Raw genomic sequence first — 18,333 nt, forward strand, 5'->3', positions numbered from 1 at the left:
GCCAGGAGCTAGCCCAGAAGCTAGTTAGCTTCTTTACTGGCAAATCGTAAGTATTCAGCTAACCACGGTTTGTGGTCATCAGCTATCCTTTAGCTCGAAAATCTGTCGCCAGTTTTGTACGGCGCAGCGCGGTTCGGAACGGAACATACCGGACCAATTTTTCTCTCCATGTCCCTGGATTTCAGCTGCTCTCTGGACATTCATACCCGGATCTCACAGCTAGCTAGCTGCTATCCGTGTGACAGTCGGCTTTCGTCGATTCCGGAGCAAACATCGATTGTTCCGGTGCTAGCCAGCTCCGTCAATCACTCCTGAGTTCCATCATTCACTCCTGGGCTGCAGTCACCTATCCGGACCCGTTTCACTGCCTACGCGGAGCCCCACCGGGCCTTCACAACTGGACTGCCGACGTTATCTACCTGAATGAGATCCGGCTGGCTCCTCTGTCGCGACGTTACCTGAACGCCCATCTGCGGCCCGCTAACCGTTAGCTGTCTTAACGGCTGCTATCTGAATAGACAATCGGACAATTTATTTATTTTTATTATTATTATGTTTTCTTCTCGGGCCTCTATAACTATATCTATTGTTCTTATTTTTGTTGTTGTTGTGTGATTTGGATTAATCCCCTCTACCACACGGAACCTCACTAATCTACTGACCGAACGCAAGAGGTGGCTAACAACAGACTCCATCCTATGCTAGCTTGCTACCGGTTGGCCTGGCTAGCTGTCTAAATCGCCGTGACCCTCAACCAACCTCTCCACTCACTGGACCCTTTTGATCACTCGACTAAGCATGCCTCTCCTTAATGTCAATATGTCTTGTCCATTGCTGTTCTGGTTAGTGTTTATTGGCTTATTTCACTGTAGAGCCTCTAGTCCTGCTCACTATACCTTATCCAACCTATTAGTTCCACCACCCACACATGCAATGACATCTCCTGGTTTCAATGATGTTTCTAGAGACAATATCTCTCTCTTCATCACTCAATACCTAGGTTTACCTCCACTGTATTCACATCCTACCTTACCTTTGTCTGTACATTATACCTTGATGCTATTTTATCGCCCCCAGAAACCTCCTTTTACTCTCTGTTCCAGACGTTCTAGACGACCAATTCTTATTGCTTTTAGTCGCACCCTTATTCTACTCCTCCTATGTTCCTCTGGCGATGTAGAGGTGAATCCAGGCCCTGCAGTGCCTAGCTCCACTCCTATTCCCCAGGCGCTCTCTTTTGACGACTTATGTAACCGTAATAGCCTTGGTTTCATGCATGTTAACATTAGAAGCCTCCTCCCTAAGTTTGTTCTATTCACTGCTTTAGCACACTCTGCCAACCCGGATGTTCTAGCTGTGTCTGAATCCTGGCTTAGGAAGACCACCAAAAATTCAGACATTTTAATTCCAAACTACAACATTTTCAGACAAGATAGAACTGCCAAAGGGGGCGGTGTTGCAATCTACTGCAAAGATAGCCTGCAGAGTTCTGTCCTACTATCCAGGTCTGTACCCAAACAATTTGAACTTCTACTTTTAAAAATCCACCTCTCTAAAAACAAGTCTCTCACCGTTGCCGCCTGCTATAGACCACCCTCTGCCCCCAGCTGTGCTCTGGACACCATATGTGAACTGATTGCCCCCCATCTATCTTCAGAGCTCGTGCTGCTAGGCGACCTAAACTGGAACATGCTTAACACCCCAGCCATCCTACAATCTAAACTTGATGCCCTCAATCTCACACAAATTATCAATGAACCTACCAGGTACCTCCCCAAAGCCTTAAACACGGGCACCCTCATATATATCATCCTAACCAACTTCCCCTCTAAATACACCTCTGCTGTCTTCAACCAAGATCTCAGCGATCACTGCCTCATTGCCTGCATCCGTAATGGGTCAGCGGTCAAACAACCTCCTCTCATCACTGTAAAACGCTCCCTGAAACACTTCAGCGAGCAGGCCTTTCTAATCGACCTGGCCGGGGTATCCTGGAAGGATATTGACCTCATCCCGTCAGTAGAGGATGCCTGGATATTTTTTAAAAATGCCTTCCTAACCATCTTAAATAAACATGCCCCATTCAAGAAATTTAGAACCAGGAACAGATATAGCCCTTGGTTCTCCCCAGACCTGACTGCCCTTAACCAACACAAAAACATCCTATGGCGTTCTGCATTAGCATCGAACAGCCCCCGTGATATGCAGCTGTTCAGGGAAGCTAGAAACCATTATACACAGGCAGTTAGAAAAGCCAAGGCTAGCTTTTTCAAGCAGAAATTTGCTTCTTGCAACACTAACTCAAAAAAGTTCTGGGACACTGTAAAGTCCATGGAGAATAAGAACACCTCCTCCCAGCTGCCCACTGCACTGAAGATAGGAAACACTGTCACCACTGATAAATCCACCATCATTGAAAATTTCAATAAGCATTTTTCTACTGCTGGCCATGCTTTCCACCTGGCTACTCCTACCCCTGTCAACAGCACTGCACCCCCAACAGCAACTCGCCCAAGCCTTCCCCATTTCTCCTTCTCCCAAATCCATTCAGCTGATGTTCTGAAAGAGCTGCAAAATCTGGACCCCTACAAATCAGCCGGGCTAGACAATCTGGACCCTTTCTTTCTAAAATTATCTGCCGAAATTGTTGCCACCCCTATTACTAGCCTGTTCAACCTCTCTTTCGTGTCGTCTGAGATTCCCAAAGATTGGAAAGCAGCTGCGGTCATCCCCCTCTTCAAAGGGGGGGACACTCTTGACCCAAACTGCTACAGACCTATATCTATCCTACCATGCCTTTCTAAGGTCTTCGAAAGCCAAGTCAACAAACAGATTACCGACCATTTTGAATCTCACCATACCTTCTCTGCTATGCAATCTGGTTTCAGAGCTGGTCATGGGTGCACCTCAGCCACGCTCAAGGTCCTAAACGATATCTTAACCGCCATCGATAAGAAACATTACTGTGCAGCCGTATTCATTGATCTGGCCAAGGCTTTCGACTCTGTCAATCACCACATCCTCATCGGCAGACTCAACAGCCTTGGTTTCTCAAATGATTGCCTCGCCTGGTTCACCAACTACTTCTCTGATAGAGTTCAGTGTGTCAAATCGGAGGGTCTGTTGTCCGGACCTCTGGCAGTCTCTATGGGGGTGCCACAGGGTTCAATTCTTGGACCGACTCTCTTCTCTGTATACATCAATGAGGTCGCTCTTGCTGCTGGTGAGTCTCTGATCCACCTCTACGCAGACGACACCATTCTGTATACTTCCGCCCCTTCTTTGGACACTGTGTTAACAACCCTCCAGGCAAGCTTCAATGCCATACAACTCTCCTTCCGTGGCCTCCAATTGCTCTTAAATACAAGTAAAACTAAATGCATGCTCTTCAACCGATCGCTACCTGCACCTACCCGCCTGTCCAACATCACTACTCTGGACAGCTCTGACTTAGAATACGTGGACAACTACAAATACTTAGGTGTCTGGTTAGACTGTAAACTCTCCTTCCAGACCCATATCAAACATCTCCAATCCAAAGTTAAATCTAGAATTGGCTTCCTATTTCGCAACAAAGCATCCTTCACTCATGCTGCCAAACATACCCTTGTAAAACTGACCATCCTACCAATCCTCGACTTTGGCGATGTAATTTACAAAATAGCCTCCAATACCCTACTCAACAAATTGGATGCAGTCTATCACAGTGCAATCCGTTTTGTCACCAAAGCCCCATATACTACCCACCATTGCGACCTGTACGCTCTCGTTGGCTGGCCCTCGCTTCATACTCGTCGCCAAACCCACTGGCTCCATGTCATCTACAAGACCCTGCTAGGTAAAGTCCCCCCTTATCTCAGCTCGCTGGTCACCATAGCATCTCCCACCTGTAGCACACGCTCCAGCAGGTATATCTCTCTAGTCACCCCCAAAACCAATTCTTTCTTTGGCCGCCTCTCTTTCCAGTTCTCTGCTGCCAATGACTGGAACGAACTACAAAAATCTCTGAAACTGGAAACACTTATCTCCCTCACTAGCTTTAAGCACCAACTGTCAGAGCAGCTCACAGATTACTGCACCTGTACATAGCCCACCTATAATTTAGCCCTATCAACTACCTCTTTCCCAACTGTATTTAATTTATTTATTTATTTTGCTCCTTTGCACCCCATTATTTTTATTTCTACTTTGCACATTCTTCCATTGCAAAACTACCATTCCAGTGTTTTACTTGCTATATTGTATTTACCTTGCCACCAAGGCCTTTTTTGCCTTTATCTCCCTTCTCACCTCATTTGCTCACATTGTATATAGACTTGTTTATACTTTATTATTGACTGTATGTTTGTTTTACTCCATGTGTAACTCTGTGTTGTTGTATCTGTCGAACTGCTTTGCTTTATCTTGGCCAGGTCGCAATTGTAAATGAGAACTTGTTCTCAACTTGCCTACCTGGTTAAATAAAGGTAAAATAAATAAATAAAATAAAAAAGGTTGGGATAAGGGAGGTAGCTGTAGTAATGTATGGTGCAGGTAGAGTTGAGGTTGGGATCAGGGAGGTAGCTGTAGTAATGTATGGTGCAGGTAGAGTTGAGGTTGGGATCAGGGAGGTAGCTGTAGTAATGTATGGTGCAGGTAGAGTTGAGGTTGGGATCAGGGAGGTAGCTGTAGTAATGTATGGTGCAGGTTGAGTTGAGGTTGGGATTAGGGAGGTAGCATGTTAAAAACATTTAATGAGCAAGCCTTCCTTCTTCTTGGATATTTTCACTGGTATTGTTAACAAACACGCCCACATAAAGAAAATGAGAATTAAAAACAGGTTCGGCCCCTGGTTCGACCGTGATCTGGAGTTATTCCACCACAAGAATTGAATTTGGTGAAAGGCTCTGCACACACATACTCAGGCTGACTGGCTATAGTTCAGGCAAATGATTAATAAGTGCACTCAGGCTATCCGGAAGACCAAAGTTAATTACTTCAAGGAGCAGTTCTCTGTCTGTGGGTCTAACCCCAAGAAGTTCTGGAAAACAGTTAAAGACCTGGAGAATAAACCCTCCTCCTCACAGATGCCCATGTCCCTTAATGTTGATGATGTGGTTGTTACTGACAAGAAGCACATGGCTGAGTTCTTTAATCACCACTTCATTAAGTCAGGATTCCTATTTGACACAGCCATGAGTCCTTACCCGTCCAACATTTCCTCATCTCCCACCCTTTCTAATGCAACTAGTCCCAATGCTCCTCCCTCTCTTCCCCTGCCCCGCTACAAAGTTTCTCCCTGCAGTCGGTCACTGAGTCTGAGGTGCTAAGGGAGCTCCTTAAACTTGACCCCCAAAAAACATCTGGGTCAGATTGTTTAGATCCTTTCTTCTTTAAGGTTGCAGCCCCTATCATCGCCAAGCCTATCTCCAACCTTTTTAACCTGTCTCTCCTCTCGGGGGAGGTTCCCAGTGCTTGGAAGGCAGCCACGGTGCGTCCTTTATTTAAAAGGGAGATCAAGCTGATCCTAACTGTTCTAGGTCAATTTCTATTTTGCCCTGTGTATCAAAAGTGTTGGAAACTGACTGGCTTCATTGATGTCTATAGTATTCTCTCTGGTATGCATTCACGTTTCCGCTCAGGTTATGGATGTGTCACTGCATCCTTAAAGGTCATAAATTATGTCTCTGAGGGGTCTTTGGCCTGGTTTGCTAACTACCTCTCTCAAAGAGTGCAGTGTATAAAGTCAGAACATCTGCTGTCTCAGCCACTGCCTGTCACCAAGGGAGTTTATTTATTTATTTATTTAACCTTTATTTAAAGAGGAGCGACCCAGGGATGTGTGTGCTTTGGGGACCTTTAACAGAATGTGACTGGCAGAACACAAGGGAGTACCCCAAGGTTCGATCCTAGGCCCCACGCTCTTCTCAATTTACATCAACAATATAGTTCAGGCAGTAAGAAGCTCTCTCATCCATTTATATGCAGATGATACAGTCTTATACTCAGCTGGCCCCTCCCCGGATTTTGTGTAAAATGCTCTACAACAAAGCTTTCTTAGTGTCCAACAAGCTTTCTCTGCCCTTACCTTTGTTTTGGAGGTGTTCAGAACAAGGTTAATGTGGTTTGGTAAGAAGAATGCCCCTCTCCCCACTGGTGTGATTACTACCTCTGAGGGTTTAGAGCTTGAGGTAGTCACCTCATATAAGTACTTGGGAGTATGGCTAGACAGAACACTGTCCTTCTCTCAGCACATATCAAAGCTGCAGGATAAGGTTAAATCTAGACTTGGTTTCCTCTATCGTAATCGCTCCTCTTTCACCTCAGCTGCTAAACTAACCCTGATTCAGATGACCATCCTATCCATGCTAGATTACGGAGACGTAATTTATAGATCGGTAGGTAAGGGTGCTCTCGAGCGGCTAGATGTTCTTTACCATTCGGCCATCAGATTTGCCACCAATGCTCCTTATAGGACACATCACTACACTCTATACTCCTCTGTAAACTGGTCATCTCTGTATACCCGTCACAAGACCACTGGTTGATGCTTATTTATAAAACCCTCTTAGGCCTCACTCCCCCCTATCTGAGATATCTACTGCAGCCCTCATCCTCCACATACAACACCCGTTCTACCAGCCACATTCTGTTAAAGGTCCCCAAAGCACACACATCCCTGGGTCGCTCCTCTTTTCAGTTCGCTGCAGCTAGTGACTGGAACGAGCTGCAACAAACACTCAAACTTTTATCTCCATCTCTTCATTCAAAGATACAATCATGGACACTCTTACTGACACTTGTGGCTGCTTCACGTGCTGTATTGTTGTCTCTACCTTCTTGCCCTTTGTGCTGTTGTCTGTGCCCTAAAATGTTTGTACTATGTTTTGTGCTGCTACCATGTTGTACTACTACCATGTTGTACTACTACCATGTTGCTGCCATGTTGTACTACTACCATGTTGTTGTCATGTTGTGTTGCTACCATGTTGTTGTCATGTTGTGTTGCTACCATGCTGTGTTGTCATGTGTTGCTGCCGTGCAATGTTGTTGTCTTTAGGTCTCTCTTTATGTAGTGTTGTGGTGACGTGATTTGTGGTTTTTGTGCTATATTTTTATTTGTAATCCCAGCTCCCTTCCCCGCAGGAGGCCTTTTGCCTTTTGGTAGGCCGTCATTGTTGATAAGAATTTATTCTTAACTGACTTGCCTAATGTAGTTTAAAAAAATAACTGCTGAAAGATGGTGATTACATTAGTGATGGATAGTGAGGCTTTGTGTGTACTGTATGGGGTATACATAGTATCATGTACTCTGAGGTATACATAGTATCATGTACTCTATGAGGTATACATAGTATCATGTACTCTATGAGGTATACATAGTATCATGTACTGTATGGTGTTTTTGTGTTATATTGGTTGTTTCTGTAGAAGAAAGTTTGTGTGTGTGAAATGCATAACATAATACTGTGTGTGTGTGTAGGTTGTTCCTAGAGAAGGCCCAGTTGGAGTGTAGTGAGGAGGAGAGTGATATCCTGGGCCAGGGGGGCAGTGGAACTATCATCTATAGAGCCTGTTATCGTGGCCAACCAGTCGCCATCAAACGCTTTCACTTCAAGAAGTGCAGGCAGCAGACCATCAGCAGTGGTACAGGTAACACACACACACACACCCTTGGAGTCACACACACATGTAAACAGTGAACACACACACAGGTATATTTGCATACCGTTAAAGGTTTTACAATAGAAAATAAAGAAGTAACTTGCAGGTAGGTGGACATTGTAGAAAGGTCCAGTTCTTCTATGATCTAAGATGCACTTCATGGCCAAAAGTATGTGGACAGCGGCTCGTCAAACATCTCATTCTAAAATCATGGGTATTAATAATTTTTTTACATTTTCTGCTCTAACACCACTCTTCTAGGAAGGCTGTTCACTAGATATTGGAACATTGCTGCAGGGACTTGCTTCCATTCAGACACGAGCATTAGTGAGGTCAGGCGCTAATGTTGCGTGATTAGGCCTGGCTTGAAGTCGGCGTTCCAATTCATTCCACAGGTGTTCGATGGTGTTGAGGACAGGGTCATGCTGGAACAGGAAATGGCCTTCCCCAGACTGTTGCCACAAAGTTGGAAGCACAGAATCATCTAGATTAGAATGTCATTGTATGCTGTAGCGTTATGATTTCCCTTGACTGGAACTAAAGGGGCCCGAACCATGAAAAACAGGCACTATGCATTCTCTTGGCATCCGCCAAACCCATATTCGTCCGTCAGATTGTCAGATGGTGAAGGGTGATTCATCACTCCAGAGAACGTGTTTCCACAGCTCCAGAGTCCAATGGCGGCGAGCTTTACTCCTCTCCAGCCGACGCCTGGCATTGCGCATGGTGATCTTAGGTTTGTGTGCGGCCGCTCGGCCATGGAAACCCATTTCATGAAGCTCCCGACGAACAGTTATTGTGTTGACGTTGCTTCCAGAGGCAGTTTGGTACTCGGTAGTGAGTGTTGCAACCGAGGACAGACCATTTTTACTTCCTACGCGCTTCAGCACTCCGCGGTCCTGTTCTGTGAGCTTGTGTGGTCTACCACTTCACGCCTGAACCATTGTTGCTCGTAGATGTTTCCACTTCACAACAACAGCACTTACAGTTGACCAGGGCAACTCTAACAGGGCAGAAATTTGGTCAACTGACTTGTTGGAAAGATGGCATCCTATGACGGTGCCACGTTGAAAGTCACTGAGCTCATCAGTAAGGCCATTATACTGCCAATGTTTGTCTAAGGTGATTGCATGGCTGTGTGCTAGATTTTATACACCGGTCAGCAATGGGTGTGCAGTGGTGTCCACATAGTTTTGGCCATGTAGTGTATACCTACTATCGCCAGCTTTGAACAAATGGAACTGTAGTGTTGTGTGTGTGTGTGGATATCCTTGAGTTATCGTCTCTCTCTTTAAGGGCCTTGTTGATGGAACGATATTGCAGCTCTTAATCCTGATATCTATTTTCTCATCTTGACACTGTTCTCTTCTCTCTTCCCTCTCTCTCTCCTCCCCGCTCTCACCTCCCCTCTCTTCTCCCCTCTCTCTTCTCTCCTCTCTCTTCTCCTCCCCTCTCTTCTCCCCTCTCTCTTCTCCTCCCCTCTTCTCCCCTCTCTCCTCCCCTCTCTTCTCCCCTCTCTTCTCCCCTCTCTTCTCCCCTCTCTCCTCCCCTCTCTCTTCTCCTCCCCTCTCTCTTCTCCCCTCTCTCTTCTCTCCTCTCTCTTCTCCCCTCTCTCTTCTCCTCCCCTCTCTTCTCCCCTCTCTCTTCTCCCCTCTCTCTTCTCCCCTCTCTTCTCCCCTCTCTCTCCTCCCCTCTCTCTTCTCCTCCCCTCTCTCTTCTCCCCTCTCTCTTCTCCCCTCTCTCTTCTCCCCTCTCTCTTCTCTCCTCTCTCTTCTCCTCCCCTCTCTTCTCCCCTCTCTCTTCTCCTCCCCTCTCTTCTCCCCTCTCTCCTCCCCTCTCTATCCTCCCCTCTCTCTTCTCCCCTCTCTCTTCCCCTCTTTTTACGCCTTCCTGCTCTCTCTCTTCCATCACCTCTTCATCTTCTGTCTCCTCTCTTTGTTTCCTTCTGTCTTCTCTGTATCCCTGACAGTGATAAAAGCTTTCTCTCTGCAGGCTCTGAGGATTCCTCATGATCTTCTCTTCCCATCTGTTCATCCCTCTCATCCCCTGTCCCTTTCTCTTCCCATCTCATTTCTGCTCCTGTCTTTTCTATCTCCCCAGGCTGTGATAAGGACTGTCTGTGTGTGTCCCAAATGACTCCCTATTCAGAGCCCTATGGGCCCTGGTCTGACCTAGTGCACTGTAAAGGCACTAGGGTTCCATTTGGGACACCCCTCTCTCTTCAGGATAAGAGAGCATCATCATCATCTATCACCCTGGTGCTGCTCTCCTCCCTCCTCTCCTCCCTCCTCTCCTCCCTCCTCTCCTCACTCCACTCCTCACTCCTCTCCTCACTCCACTCCTCACTCCTCTCCTCCCTCCTTTCCTCAATCCTATCCTCCCTCCTTTCCTCAATCCTCTCCTCAATCCTCTCCTCCCTCTTCTCCTCCCTCTTCTTCTCCCTCTTCTCCCTCTTCTCCTGCCTCCTCCCTCCTCTCCTCCCTCCCCTCCTGCCTCCTCCCTCCTCTCCTCTCTCCCCTCCTGCCTCCTCTCCTCCCTCCCCTCCTGCCTCCTCTCCTCCCTCCCCTCCTGCCTCCTCTCCTGCCTCTTCTCCTCTCTCCTCCCTCCCCTTCTGCCTCCTCTCCTCACACTTCTCCTCCCTCCTCTCTCCCTCCCCTCCTGCGTCCTCTCCTCCTGCCTCCTCTCCTCACTCCCCTCCTGCCCCCTCTCCTCACTCCCCTCCTGCCTCCTCTCCTCCTTCACCTCCTGCCTCCTCTCCTGCCTCTTCTCCTCTCTCCTCTCTCCTCCCTCCCCTTCTGCCTCTTCTCCTCTCTCCTCCCTCCCGTTCTGCCTCCTCTCCTCACTCTTCTCCTCCCTCCCCTCCTCCCTCCCCTCCTGCCTCCTCTCCTGCCTCCTCTCCTCCCTCCCCTCCTGCCTCCTCTCCTCCCTCCCCTCCTGACTCCTCTCCTCCCTCCCCTCCTGCCTCCTCTCCTCCCTCCCCTCCTGCCTCCTCTCCTGCCTCTTCTCCTCTCTCCTCCCTCCCCTTCTGCCTCCTCTCCTCACACTTATCCTCCCTCCTCTCTCCCTCCCCTCCTGCCTCCTCTCCTGCCTCCTCTCCTCCCTCCCTCCTGCCTCCTCTCCTCACTCCCCTCCTGCCTCCTCTCCTCCCTCCTCTCCTCCTTCACCTCCTGCCTCCTCTCCTGCCTCTTCTCCTCTCTCCTCTCTCCTCCCTCCCCTTCTGCCTCTTCTCCTCTCTCCTCCCTCCCGTTCTGCCTCCTCTCCTCACTCTTCTCCTCCCTCCCCTCCTGCCTCCTCTCCTCCCTCCCCTCCTGCCTCCTCTCCTCCCTCCCCTCCTGCCTCCTCTCCTCCCTCCCCTCCTGCCTCCTCTCCTCACTCTTCTCCTCCCTCCTCTCCCCCCTCCCCTCCTGCCTCCTCTCCTCCCTCCCCTCCTACCTCCCTTCCTCTCTCCTCACTCTTCTCCTACCTCCCCTCCTCTCTCCTCCCTCCTCTCTCCTCCCTCCTCTCTCCTCCCTCCCCTCCTACCTCCCCTCCTACCTCCCATCCTCCCTCCTCACTCTTCTCCTACCTCCCCTCCTCTCTCCTCCCTCCCCTCCTACTTCCCCTCCTCTCTCCTCCCCTCCTACCTCCCCTCCTCCCTCCCCTCCTCCCTCCTCTCCTCCCTCCCCTCCTGCCTCCTCTCCTGCCTCCTCTCCTGCCTATTCTCCTCACTCCTCTCATCCCTTTTCTCCTGTCTCCTTTCGTTTTTCTCTGCCTTGTCCATAGCAGAGGCTGAATCATCTCTTTCTCTCTCTTCTATCTCATCTTTTCTTTCCCCTTCTCTTGTCTTCTTGTCCCTCAGACAGCCTTTTCTCTCACATTCCTGTATCTTGTACTTGTACTGACATTATCATGCTTATTGTCTACCCTCATTGGCCCTGCTGTATCAATATACCATGACTTTAAGACTTTTTTTGTGCTCATGAAAAGCGCATACAAACTTTAACACGGATTTGATTGACTGCTCAAGCTACTGAACGTTTATTAAATATTGAAATTATTGAAAATAATTGCCCACCAGAAGATTTCTGTGATATGAAAACATTTTGCTGCTCACGATTGACACAATGGGACTCATTTATCAGAATATTAGGATTGCTTGGGTTGTGTGGACACGTTATCTAAACTGTGACGTTACACAAACGCCTCTGCCACACGTTGGCAAAACTCTGAAATGTTGCAGACTTTCTCTGTTAGGAAAACAGCAATTGACCAACCACGTCTGGCAACACTGAGAACGCTTACACTTCTTCTGTTAGGAAAATCATTTTGCTTATCACTTGTTGCCAAATAACAGTAACCCAATGTATTGTAACGTCCTCCCAGCTGGTTGCAGCTCCAGCTCTCGTCTGTCTCCATGTTTAGGGGGAATTGTGTTGAGTTCATAACCAATGGAGATCTGTGATAGGGTGACATCACCAGGGACTCCTAACTGTTACGACATCCTGCTCCATGGAATAAGGAAATGCTGACTCCTCATTTCTGTGTTCTGCCAGTCAGCACATTTTGTTTGTAAAATGTCAGTCCATTTACGTGTGTGTGTGTGTGTGTGTGTGTGTGTGTGTGTGTGTGTGTGTGTGTGTGTGTGTGTGTGTGTGTGTGTGTGTGTGTGTGTGTGTGTGTGTGTGTGTGTGTGTGTGTGTGTGTGTGTGTGTGATACAATCGATGTGATCGAGGCCAAATGGTTTAATGTCCCAGGGACAGGAGATGCTCAATAAGCACTTTTATTTCCCTATTGTTTACAATTGAATTACGTTCTGGTTGTATCAGTCAAGCGGTAAAATTCAATCAACAGCCCCCCCCCCCCCCCCCCCTCATTCCACAGCTTTCAAAAGAGATCCCACCCCCTATCTTTGCCAAACTGAAAAAGTGCACACCGCCACCTACTGTGCTGGACTGTGTATAGTCTGAGCAGGTATAAAGCCAGGGTTGTCACCTACAGTGCTGGACTGTGTAGAGTCTGAGCAGGTATAAAGCCAGGGTTGTCACCTACTGTGCTGGAGTGTGTAGAGTCTGAGCAGGTATAAAGCCAGGGTTGTCACCTACAGTGCTGGACTGTGTATAGTCAGAGCAGGTATAAAGCCAGGGTTGTCACCTACTGTGCTGTACTGTGTAGAGTCTGAGCAGGTATAAAGCCAGGGTTGTCACCTACAGTGCTGGACTGTGTATTGTCTGAGCAGGTATAAAGCCAGGGTTGTCACCTACTGTGCTGGAGTGTGTAGAGTCTGAGCAGGTATAAAGCCAGGGTTGTCACCTACAGTGTTGGACTGTGTATAGTCTGAGCAGGTATAAAGCCAGGGTTGTCTGGACTGTGTATTGTCTGAGCAGGTATAAAGCCAGGGTTGTCACCTACAGTGCTGGACTGTGTATAGTCTGAGCAGGTATAAAGCCAGGGTTGTCACCTACAGTGTTGGACTGTGTATAGTCTGAGCAGGTATAAAGCCAGGGTTGTCTGGACTGTGTATTGTCTGAGCAGGTATAAAGCCAGGGTTGTCACCTACTGTGCTGTACTGTGTAGAGTCTGAGCAGGTATAAAGCCAGGGTTGTCACCTACAGTGTTGGACTGTGTATAGTCTGAGCAGGTATAAAGCCAGGGTTGTCACCTACAGTGTTGGACTGTGTATAGTCTGAGCAGGTATAAAGCCAGGGTTGTCACCTACAGTGTTGGACTGTGTATTGTCTGAGCAGGTATAAAGCCAGGGTTGTCACCTACTGTGCTGTACTGTGTAGAGTCTGAGCAGGTATAAAGCCAGGGTTGTCACCTACAGTGTTGGACTGTGTATAGTCTGAGCAGGTATAAAGCCAGGGTTGTCACCTACAGTGTTGGACTGTGTATAGTCTGAGCAGGTATAAAGCCAGGGTTGTCTGGACTGTGTATTGTCTGAGCAGGTATAAAGCCAGGGTTGTCACCTACAGTGCTGGACTGTGTATAGTCTGAGCAGGTATAAAGCCAGGGTTGTCACCTACAGTGCTGGACTGTGTATTGTCTGAGCAGGTATAAAGCCAGGGTTGTCACCTACTGTGCTGGAGTGTGTATAGTCTGAGCAGGTATAAAGCCAGGGTTGTCTGGACTGTGTATTGTCTGAGCAGGTATAAAGCCAGGGTTGTCACCTACAGTGCTGGACTGTGTATAGTCTGAGCAGGTATAAAGCCAGGGTTGTCACCTACAGTGCTGGATTGTGTATTGTCTGAGCAGGTATAAAGCCAGGGTTGTCACCTACTGTGCTGGGCTGTTTGCTCAGGTCAGGAGTAGCCTATAATTAATTGGCTGATCCCTCCTGCAGACCAGGATAGAATTCTGCAATCCAGTTGACTACTTTAAAATGGTGAAACCCATAAGGGTGCTGCCAATGTTAAAACGGGCTTTGTGGCAAGGGTTCACTCATAAAGGCCTCCTAAAGGCCAGATGAGGGGTTCACTCATAAAGGCCAGACGAGGGGTTCACTCAGTAAGGCCTCCTAAAGGCCAGATGAGGGGTTCACTCATAAAGGCCTCCTAAAGGCCAGATGAGGGGTTCACTCATAAAGGCCTCCTAAAGGCCAGATGAGGGGTTCACTCATAAAGGCCTCCTAAAGGCCAGACGAGGGGTTCACTCATAAAAGCCAGACGAGGGGTTCACTCATAAAGGCCTCCTATAGGCCAGACCAGGGGTTCACTCATAAAGGCCTCCTAAAGGCTAGACGAGGGGTTCACTCATAAAGGCTAGACGAGGGGTTCACTCATAAAGGCTAGACGAGGGGTTCACTCATAAAGGCTAGACCAGGGGTTCACTCATAAAGGTCAGACCAGGGGTTCACTCATAAAGGCTAGACCAGGGGTTCACTCATAAAGGCTAGACCAGGGGTTCACTCATAAAGGCCTCATAAAGGCTAGACGAGGGGTTCACTCATAAAGGCCTCCTAAAGGCCAGAGGAGGGGTTCACTCAGCAGGGTGATAGATGGTGATGCTATCTGGATCCTCAATAATGCTTCTTATAAATGGATTTGTCACAATGTGTTACCCAGCAGCTTAGATCTAAGCCACAAAGTGCCAGCAGATCATACAGCCATTCCCTTGGTAAGAAGAGATCATAAGATATGAGATTAAAGAGGCATCATCTGAAATGAAGCCCCCTTAAGGAAGCAAGGCGAACTGCAACAACGCAGCCTGAATTCAAACAACTCTCCCCCCTCCCTCGCAACCTCAGTGGAGACTTGCTTTTGAGTCTCTTACTTTCAGTTCTGTCCACAAGCTTCACACAGCTGAAAATACTATATTGTTATTGAAAATACATTTGGCAGCGGTTTAGATGGTACATAAACTGAAATTAAGCGACCAATGTAGGGTTTTACCAACCAGGAAATGGCAGCCTTTACCAACCAGGAAATGGCAGCCTTTACCAACCAGGGTGCAGCCTTCCAATTTGACAACAAAAGACAGACCAGCTTTGGTTGAAAAATAGGAAGGCTGCACCATAAGAATGCAATTATGTATCAGAATGCATTTATTATTTTGTATATACATCACTTTGTTTATATTGTGAAACACTTATCACACTTAAGGCAGACATATTAAGGACATTTTCTAAAATGACAATGCTGAACCTCCACCCATACACACAACCATGTTGAAATAGCAGCCCATTGAGGTGTGTGTGGGTATATCCTGTGTTCATACAGGCATTACAGAGGGGAGATTTGTGCAGTTTAGCACAAACGTGACCGGAGAGGAGAGTAGAGTACACACTAGTATATCCCATGTCTCCAGAGACCATTATCTACATGTAATTCCAAACAACATTATCCAAACGTTATCCTTTCCTTTCTCTGATGGAGAGGACGTTGGGCAAACGTTATCCTTTAACCTCTGTCTGATGTGACAGAACAGTGATATACTGCAGGAGTAAAGTCAGACCATCCATCTCCCCAGTCCTCTCTCTCTCTCTCCTACCACCATCTCTCTCGCTTCCAGCCCTCTCCCTCTCTTTTGTCTCTCTGTCTTTCCCATTCCTCTTTCTTTTTTCTCTAGCCCTCCCTCACTCTCTCTCTTTTCTCCCCCTCTCGCTCACTCTCCCTCGCTCTCTCTTTTCTCTCTCTCTCCCGCTCTCTCTTTTCTCCTTCTCCCCCTCTCTCTCTCTCTCTCTCTGTCCATCCCCACTTTCTGAGGTCAATCCCCAAGGTGATCTGAAATAACCCTGCTGATCTGACTGGACCAAGGGGTCAAGCTCTATTGTTCCAGTCTAGTGACTCTAGACCAGGTCGGACACTCTGCACTGTAGTGGTAAAGAGAGTTTATTAGCCTCCAAGGAGCAATTTGCTTTGCAGCAAGTGGTCAAAAGCCATACAGACATCACACTGTATATGTAACAGTATATCTTCCTTTCCTGTCTGCCCCGAGCTGGGCGTGAACCAGGGGTCTGCTATGCTGTATGTAGGCAGGGGTCAACAGGCCAAAACCGGCCAGCAAACTGATTTAAATCTGTAAAATCACCAGGAATTCAACAAAAATATATATATATTTAGGCAATCTGTTCACAAGTATTCCCACGAATTAAAAAGAGACATGTAAATAAATATATATATGTATTTTTGGGCTTAGTTGTGGTCAGTTTGCAGTGTTCAAATTCTTATGATTATTTTCCGTCCTCCCGACCATTCGCTCTGACAAAAATCGTCCTGTTGCTGAATCTAGTTTCCAACCCCTGGTGTGGAGGTTGAGTACAGCGCTGTCGAAAGCAGAAACCTAATACTTCTCATTAGCCTTTATGGAAAGAGAGAGGGACCCCGGCACAGCAGGCACCTGTAACCAAAACCATTAACACACTTGTGTCAACACACACACACACATGTCAACACATACACACATGTTAACACATACACACACATCTATCTATTAATGGGCTATCACTTTTTTGGTAAACAGCTGAGGAATGGGTCTGGAGAAATATAACCACTCATGTTATAAGTTACATTCCTCAAGAATCAATGGTCATATTTCATAGATTTTTGTCCAAAAAGGGATGTACCAATCCCAGATGTTCCCTGTTAGAGGCCACAACAGCCCCTCTCTCTGGCCAGCCCCATTAACAAGGCTAGGGGTGTATATCTGCCCCCAGTAACTGGAACCATGGTTTTCATGGGGTTTTGTAAGCTCTGCCCATATCTAGAGCCACACAGAGGGACTATATGAATACTTTTACAAATCGATCTGTCAATTATGATTTTAAGCAGCATTTACGTTTCAAAGTGGATCTTTATGTTTTGATGCATGTTTTGACTCCAGCCACCCGTCATAGACTGTTCTCTCTGCTACCACACCCAAGTCATAGACTGTTCTCTCTGCTACCACACCCAAGTCATAGACTGTTCTCTCTGCTACCACACCCAAGTCATAGACTGTTCTCTCTGCTACCACACCCAAGTCATAGACTGTTCTCTCTGCTACCACACCCAAGTCATAGACTGTTCTCTTTGCTACCACACCCAAGTCATAGACTGTTCTCTCTGCTACCACACCCAAGTCATAGACTGTTCTCTCTGCTACCACACCCAAGTCATAGACTGTTCTCTCTGCTACCACACCCAAGTCATAGACTGTTCTCTCTGCTACCACACCCAAGTCATAGACTGTTCTCTCTGCTACCACACCCAAGTCATAGACTGTTCTCTCTGCTACCACACCCAAGTCATAGACTGTTCTCTCTGCTACCACACGGCAAGCGGTACCGGAGCGCCACGTCTAGGACCAAAAGGCTCCTTAACATCTTCTACCCCCAAGCCATAAGACTGCTGAACAGCTTATCAAATGGCTACCCAGACTATTTGCATTGACCCCCCCCCACTCCCTTTTTTTAATGCTGCTGTTACTCACCGTTTATTATCTATACATAGTCACTTTACCCCTACCTACATGTACATATTACCTCAATGACCTCGACTAACTTGTACCCCCACACATTGACTCAATACCAGTAGCCCCTGTATATAGCCTGCTTATTGTTATTTTATTGTTGCTCTTTCATTTTTTTCTTTAGTTTATTTAGTAAATATTTTCTTAAGTCTTATTTTTCTTAAAACTGTATTTTTGGTTAAGGGCTGGTAAGATTTTGGTGCATATAACAAATAAAATGTGATTTGATGTGTGACTTATCTTTCCTCTCCTCCCTTCCTGACCCCACCCCCCTCTCCTCACCCCCCTCCCCTCCTCCTCTCCTGACCACACCCCCCTCTCCTCACCCCCCTCCCCTCCTCCTCTCCTGACCCTACCCCCTCTCCTCACCCCCTCCCCTCCTCCTCTCCTGACCTCACCCCCCTCCCCTCCTCCTCTCCTGATCCTACCCCCTCTCCTCACCCCCTCCCCTCCTCCTCTCCTGACCTCACCCCCCTCCCCTACTCCTCTCCTGACCCCACCCCCCTCTCCTCACCCCACTCCCCTCCTCCTCTCCTGACTCCACCCCCTCTCCTGACCCCACCCCCCTCTCCTCACCCCCCCTCCCCTCCTCCTCTCCTGACCTCCCTCCCCTCCTCCTCTCCTGACCCCACCCCCCTTTCCTCACCCCACTCCCCTCCCCTCTCCTCACCCCACCCCCCTCCCCTCTCCTCACCCCACCCCCCTCCCCTCCTCCTCTCCTGACCCCACCTCACCCCCCCTCCCCTCCTCCTCTCCTGACCCCA

The 18,333-nt window shown here is 47.9% G+C and overlaps 1 protein-coding gene across 1 annotated transcript in view; it reads left to right on the forward strand.

The window, feature by feature from the left end:
• Positions 1-18,333, forward strand: part of LOC110506180 (leucine-rich repeat serine/threonine-protein kinase 1) — a 151,566-nt gene that overhangs the window by 90,268 nt on the left and 42,965 nt on the right. Inside the window, exon 24 of the mRNA XM_090221653.1 lies at positions 7,463-7,632. Coding sequence (XP_090077779.1) covers positions 7,463-7,632 — 170 coding nt within the window. The remainder of the gene's footprint in view (positions 1-7,462; positions 7,633-18,333) is intronic.

This window comes from Oncorhynchus mykiss, chromosome 26 (assembly GCF_057628025.1).
Source record: "Oncorhynchus mykiss isolate SJ-2025 chromosome 26, ASM5762802v1, whole genome shotgun sequence".
Taxonomy (NCBI): Eukaryota; Metazoa; Chordata; class Actinopteri; order Salmoniformes; family Salmonidae; genus Oncorhynchus; species Oncorhynchus mykiss.